We start from the raw sequence: 6,883 nt of genomic DNA, 5'->3' as shown, positions 1-6,883 counted from the left end.
ATAGCAAAGTACCACTACTACCACCGCCCTTGCCCCCCTCCCACCTTTTTTCTTAAAATCCTCTGGCATCTCAGAGTTCGGTATGTGCCCCCTGGTTTCTGGGGCCTGGGTCTGAAAGTCACCCTTCCCCCCCTTGGCTAGGTGGCCCAGGGCCTGTTCTGGGAGGAAGCCCCTCACACTGCCCGGGCTCTTGGCCAAGCGTCCGACCGATGAAGTCAGTGAGCGTGGGGGTGAGTGTGAGCTCACCAGGGCCCCCAGAGGAAGCCCTCCAGCCTCTGCCCTGCCCTCGCACACAGGGCGGGAGCCCTGGCCTGTTCCGGCAGCCGTGGCTGCAGCTGTGCCCTGCTCCCTCCTGGAGTGTGTGACAGGCCCAAGTGTTCCAGGGAGATAGCCCATGTGGGGGCTTAGACTCGCCAGTTTGGCTCTTTGTTTTGCCTCACACCCTACAAAGTTCCCCTGAATAACGATTTCACATGGTCCACGTGGGAGGAACCGACCCAGATGCCAAGCTGGGTGTCCTGAAAGCATGGCTTCTCCAAGCGTTAAGACGGCCGGGGTGGGAGTTAGGAGGCTGCCGCCTTAGGGACGTCAGAGCAGGCCAGTCAGGGAACATGCTTCCCGAAGGTCTGCACTGCACTGTGAACACAGCCTCGTGCTGTGCCCTCCACTTCACCCGGGGATAGTGACTGAGACAACAATAAAATTTTCTTTTTTTGTGTAACATCTTCCATGTCATTCATGCCCGATTCTTAATCGGTGACTAAGGTAATCATCTTAGTTCCTGTCTTAGGTAACTGAGGCTTCCCAGTACCTCCAACCTCTCCCCCGTACCTTGCGCCCCTTTGGCAGCTACGTTTTGATCCGTGTGACCTACCCTCACAGGGCTGACTGGACTGAAGTGGACATGTGATCCAAGGGCAGCCAATCCCTGGGCTGGCCACGGACCAGGAATTTGAGCTAAGAAATGAGCAGAGAATTTGCCAGTGGAACTAAAAAAAATTAGGATGCCATGAGTCTGAGTTAGGGCCGTGGCCAGCCAAAACTATATGCAAGCCAACTTGCCAGTTGCAAATAAGTGGCAGTGAGAAAGCCAGTGTTAGAGGAAAAAAAGAGCTGGCGCTCCTGAGCTTTCTAGCTCCGGGCCCAATCCGTGCACCATTAAAACATACCCCTCGTCTGCAGGGCTTCCCAGCAAAAGGATCTGTCAACTGATGTTCCCCAGAAGGTTGGACTGGGAGGGTCCCCTCCCCGAGGGAGTCTTCTTAAGCCAAAAATGCTGAGCTGGGCCGGGAGCGGAGGGTGGGTGGAATAAAAAGACCGGGCTGAGGGCGCCTGGGTGGCTCAGTTGGTTAAGCGACTGCCTTCGGCTCAGGTCACGATCCTGGAGTCCCGGGATCGAGTCCCGCATCGGGCTCCCTGCTCGGCGGGGAGTCTGCTTCTCCCTCTGACCCTCTGACCCTCTTCCCTCTCGTGCTCTCTCTCTCTCATTCTCTCTCTCTCTCAAATAAATAAAATAAAATCTTAAAAAAAAAAAAAAAGACTGGGCTGAGGCCACACCTGGGCAGCCACCATGAGCAACAGGGACTGAATGACCAGTCAGTGGACTTCCTGGTGGCTCCTAGGGAGACCTTGCACGCAATACACATACACAACCAGGGGGTGGACACTGGCATGCAGCCAAGCTCTTGAGGCTGGCATCTGTTTCCTCAGTTGGCTGGAGAAAGATAAAAGCTGACCAGAAGAGCTTTCTAGGCTGAAGAAAAGCCAGGCAACAAAGCTGGCTGAGCAGGTGGGCACTAATTTTACTTCTTCAATGGATTTCTTAAAGACAGCAACTCCCACAGTTCAATTAGAGCAGAGGACAAGCCAGATTGCCAGCTCTCCTTTGTAGCCAGAGAACCGAGGAAGGAGTCAGGGACCCCAGCTCCAAGCTCTAGCCCCGTGCTCTCAGAGTTATGCGCCCTTCCGCACTCTGGGCTGCAGTCTGTCCAGCTGTACAAAGCCCTGGCACATGGAGTTAAGTCTACTGGACCTTCTCAGGCCCATGACACCCCCTATGCCCAACTTTCTCAACTGGAGAGACCTTCCTGCCCTTGTGGTCTGGCTCTTGAAAAAAAAGCAAAGGGGCCCAGCCACCTACTCCACCAAAGTGCCCCAGGTCGTGGGAGCCAAGGGGCAGATGCAACAACAGGCCTGACTCCACCCATGCTCTACTCTTGGTTGGAATGCCCCAGGAGGTGAGGTCGGCCAGCCTCTCGCCAGGGCAGGCCTAGATGCCAATAGGAATGAAAAGGTGTCTGGTATCAACACCAAGAGGTCTCACCTGTGCCTAAATTGCTGCCACCCCTCGCGAGATCAGGGCTGGCGAAGCCTTTAGAGCTCAGTTAATCTCACATGGAGAAAACAGAGAAGAACCCACCCAGACCACACAGCTAGTCTGGGGGAGAGGCTGAAATCTAAGCGTTTTCATGGGGGAAAACAGAAGGTCTTAGCTTTGTGCAGATATCCATCAAGAGACTGAGGGCCTCTATACCATTCGGGAATCAAGGTGAACAGATTCAGCATTAAAATGTAAGTACTTTGGGGCGCAGGGTGGCTCAGTCGTTAGGGGTCTGCCTTCGGCTCAGGTCATGATCCCAGGGTCCGGGAATCAAGCCCCACATCGGGCTCCCTGCTCAGCGGGAGGCCTGCTTCTGCCTCTCCCACTCCCCCTGCTTGTGTTCCCTCTCTCGCTGTGTCTCCCTCTGTCAAATAAATAAATAAAATCTTTTAAAAAAACAAAAACAAAAAACGTTAAGTACTTTTGAATCGTTTTCAAGTTGCCAAATCCCCAAAGAAAAAGCCAGGTCGGCAATGGAAGAATGAGGTAGAGACGCTGAATGATCACCTGACTAAGCGAGGGAAGGAAAGGGCAGGCGCGCTCCCATTCCCCAAGCGCCAGGCGCCACTCTTCCTTGTAGGGGCGCTAAGGACGACCTAAGGGTCAGGGGTGGCGCTTGGGGCCCAGGTCCTCTCGGTACCATGTGGCCATCGCCGCAAAGGCCTTCGAGTTGAGCCCCTTGCCGGGAGCCCCCCAAGGCTGGTCCGGGGTGGGGCCCCTGGGCTCTCCCACTCTCGGCAGAAGCCGTCCGCCCTCCGTGGGGGCTCCGGCTGACCCTTAGCCCTTCCTCGGCACGGGCACTCCGGGAACCCCACGCCCGCCCGGGGGCGGCGGAGTCTGCGGGCACCCCACCCGGCAGGGGGCCCAGGGGTGACGCCCCGAGTCAGAGACGGCTTGTCTGCCGGGCTCCGCACCCCACCTGTAAAGCGGGCGCAGGCGGCTTTGTGGTGAACGTGGGAGGCCCTGCCACGGGCATTCCAGTCGCCGCAGGCGGCCGGGCGCGAGGGAGCCCCGCGGCCAGGGGGCCGGGGAGGTTGGGAGGGGGGCGCTGCTGCCGGGGCCTGCGAGCCCGAGGTGGCCCTCCAGCTCCACCGCGTGGCCGGGCGAGGCTCGCGGAGCCCGCCCAAACGGGGCGCGGGATTCCGGAGGGATTCCAGACTCCCCCCCACCCCCAACCAAACACCAACCAGACGGCGACAGGTATTTACGTACAAAGGGAGCAGCCAAGGACACCGGCGCTGGGTGAACTAAGATGATTATCAATAAAGTAACGGCAGCTAACATTTACTGAACGTTTGCTACAAGCCAAACATTGTTACTTAACGCGCTCTAATCATTTTCTCATTTAATAATCTTCAAAGCGGGTACTATTACTCCCATGTCACAGATGAGGAAACTGAGGTTTAGAGAGTCTGAGCCACTTGTCCAAGTCGACGTTTGATGGAGAGAGCTGACCCACCACAGCCCCCAAAGTTGCATGACCACAGACATGAAAATGTGGACAGAAGGTCCCGGTTTGCTGTGGAACTGAAATCATCAGGGCTTCAGAGGCCCTCCCATCCCGCCGTGTGTGGCTAACTCCTCTATCCCTACTCCAGCCAGTGGTCTCTACCTCTCCCTCTATTTTAAAGAATGGTGTCGATGGCTACAAAATTCAGAAGGCAAGGGACAGAGCCTGAAATTCTTCTCTGATGGCCAGGAGCCTTGGCAGAGAAAGGTACCTAGAGGCCTGAGAAACAGAGACTGAGGAGAGTTAGGTAGTTAGGAGCTTCCTGGAAAGATGAAGAGTACTGAGTTATAGAAGGCTTGGCTTCCAGGCCCTGGTCTGATTCCAACCTGCTGTGTGATCTTGGGCAAGTTCCTTCTCTTCTCTGGGCCTGTTTCCCTCCTGTACATGGAAGGATCCTTCTAGATCCAAAAATCTCTTATCTTCCCCCACCTTCCCCTTTTCCCTTCCCATACCTCCCCCACCCAGACTGGCTCAGACATTCCAAAAATAGCCTTGAACTGAGTTTTAAAAGCCCCAGGTAAGAGCCCCGCAACCCGTCTCTGAGATTCTCCTGAGCTCTGGGCCCAGGGCTTTAAATCTGGCAGGGTATCTAGCCTTGGCAGGTTGGAGCCATCAGAGGCGAGAAAGGTCCTGTGCCTCTGAGAAAGGCCTCAGGGGCTGGCATTGTGATGACCTCATCCATTCTATGACATCACCCTCTCTCCCAGCCCCCCTCCTCCCTGATCAACTGCTCTGCAAACAACCATCACTCTGAATCCCAAAGGCCTGAGAACGTCTGTTCTCCAGTACCTGCTGCTGATCTTCTGCCTCAGCCAGCAAGAAGCACCATGAAATTGGAATTCACGGAGAAAAACTACAACAGCTTTGTGCTGCAGAACCTGAACAAACAGAGGAAACGCAAAGAGTACTGGGACATGGCCCTGACTGTGGACCACCATGTTTTCTTTGCACATCGCAACGTGCTGGCTGCTGTCTCCCCACTGGTGAAGAGCCTCATCTCCAGCAATGACATGAAGACCACCGATGAGCTCTTTATCACCATTGACCCCAACTACCTGAGTCCGGCCACGGTAGATCAGCTCCTGGACTACTTCTACAGTGGCAAGGTGGTGATCTCAGAGCAGAACGTGGAGGAGCTCCTTCGCGGGGCCCAGTATTTCAACACACCACGCCTTCGAATCCACTGTAACGACTTCCTGATTAAGTCCATCCGCCGTGCGAACTGCTTGCGCTACCTCTTCTTGGCTGAGTTGTTTGAGCTCAAAGAAGTATCAGACTTGGCCTACTCTGGCATTCGTGACAACTTCCACTACTGGGCCAGTCCTGAGGGCTGTATGCACTTCATGCGCTGTCCACCTGTCATCTTTGGCCGCCTGCTCCGAGATGAAAACTTGCATGTGCTCAACGAGGACCAGGCTCTCAGTGCACTCATCAATTGGGTGTACTTCAGGAAGGATGAGCGGGAGAAGTATTTCAAGAAGTTCTTCAACTACATCAATCTTAATGCCGTCTCCAACAAGACACTGATGTTTGCCAGCAACAAGTTGATGGGCATGGAGAACAGCTCAGCCCATGCAACCCTGATTGAGAGTGTCCTCATGGACCGTAAGCAGGAGAGGCCATCCAGCTTGTTGAGCTACCAGCGGAAAGGGGCCCTGCTTGATTCGGTGGTCATCCTGGGTGGCCAAAAGGCCCATGGCAAGTTCAATGATGGAGTGTTTGCCTACATCATCCAGGAGAACCTGTGGCTGAAGCTGTCAGAGATGCCCTATCGGGCGGCAGCACTTAGTGCCACCTCTGCTGGTCGCTACATCTACATCTCTGGTGGTACTACTGAGCAGATTTCCGGGCTGAAGACGGCTTGGCGGTATGACATGGATGACAACTCCTGGACCAAGTTGCCAGACCTGCCGATCGGGCTTGTCTTCCACACCATGGTGACCTGCGGGGGGACAGTGTACTCAGTGGGTGGAAGCATTGCTCCAAGGCGGTATGTCTCCAACATCTATCGCTATGATGAGCGCAAGGAGGCCTGGTGCCTGGCAGGGAAGATGAGCATCCCTATGGATGGCACAGCCGTGATCACCAAGGGTGACCGGAACCTGTACATTGTCACAGGGCGGTGCTTGGTGAAAGGCTATATTTCCCGGGTTGGAGTGGTGGACTGCTTTGACACCAACACTGGGGATGTGGTCCAGTGTATCACCTTCCCCATTGAGTTCAACCACCGGCCCCTGCTCTCTTTCCATCAGGACAACATCCTCTGTGTGCACAGCCACCGGCAGAGTGTGGAAATCAACCTGCAGAAGATAAAGGCCAACAAGACGACCACCTCGGTGCCTCTCTTGCCCAACAACTGCCCCTTAGATGTGTCCCATGCTATATGCTCCATTGGAGAGAGCAGAGTGTTCGTATGTGGGGGTGTCACCGCAGCCAGCGACGTCCAGACGAAGGACTACACCATCAACCCAAACGCCTACTTGTTGGACCAAAAGACAGGCGAGTGGAAGACCCTGGCCCCCCCACCAGAGGCACTGGACTGTCCTGCCTGCTGTCTAGCCAAGCTACCTTGCAAGATTCTTCAAAGGATTTAAACAACTTTTTAAGTGGGAGAATAAGTAAATGCATTATTATTAACAATTTAATGAGAGAGTGGAAGATGGCCTGTTGGTTCCTTCTTAGTGTTCCAGTCTGTTTGGCCCTGAAAGTGGAGATCCTGGGCTGGGGCTGCTCCCAGTGGGTGGAAATTCAGGACGACTCTGTCATTGGAGGGATCCAAGCTGAGGCTGGAATGGAATCCCTGGTGGGTGGGACTGAAGCATCTCCTGGGCACTGGCCAAGGTGGTGTCTGGAAAGCCCCCATTCTATCCCCTATAGTTCTCTCGCCAGCATCTGCTAGACAGACAGATAAAGTGTTTGCTTAGAGTTATGAAGCCTCAGGCTCCTCCAACACTCACTGCCCTCGAGTCTGTCCGGGAAGACAGGGGAGGGCC

General features: G+C 54.9%; 1 protein-coding gene across 1 annotated transcript; it reads left to right on the top strand.

Moving 5' to 3' along the window:
• The first annotated feature begins 4,596 nt into the window (after positions 1 to 4,596).
• CCIN (calicin) lies at positions 4,597 to 6,567 on the top strand. The gene has a single exon (XM_027615675.1). The coding sequence runs from the start codon at positions 4,718 to 4,720 to the stop codon at positions 6,482 to 6,484; it is 1,767 nt and encodes a 588-aa protein (XP_027471476.1). The 5' UTR covers positions 4,597 to 4,717; the 3' UTR covers positions 6,485 to 6,567.
• The last annotated feature ends 316 nt before the right edge of the window (positions 6,568 to 6,883 follow it).

The sequence above is a fragment of the Zalophus californianus genome, chromosome 13 (genome assembly GCF_009762305.2).
Source record: "Zalophus californianus isolate mZalCal1 chromosome 13, mZalCal1.pri.v2, whole genome shotgun sequence".
NCBI classification, from domain to species: Eukaryota; Metazoa; Chordata; class Mammalia; order Carnivora; family Otariidae; genus Zalophus; species Zalophus californianus.
This window is presented reverse-complemented; position numbering and strand designations above follow the sequence as displayed.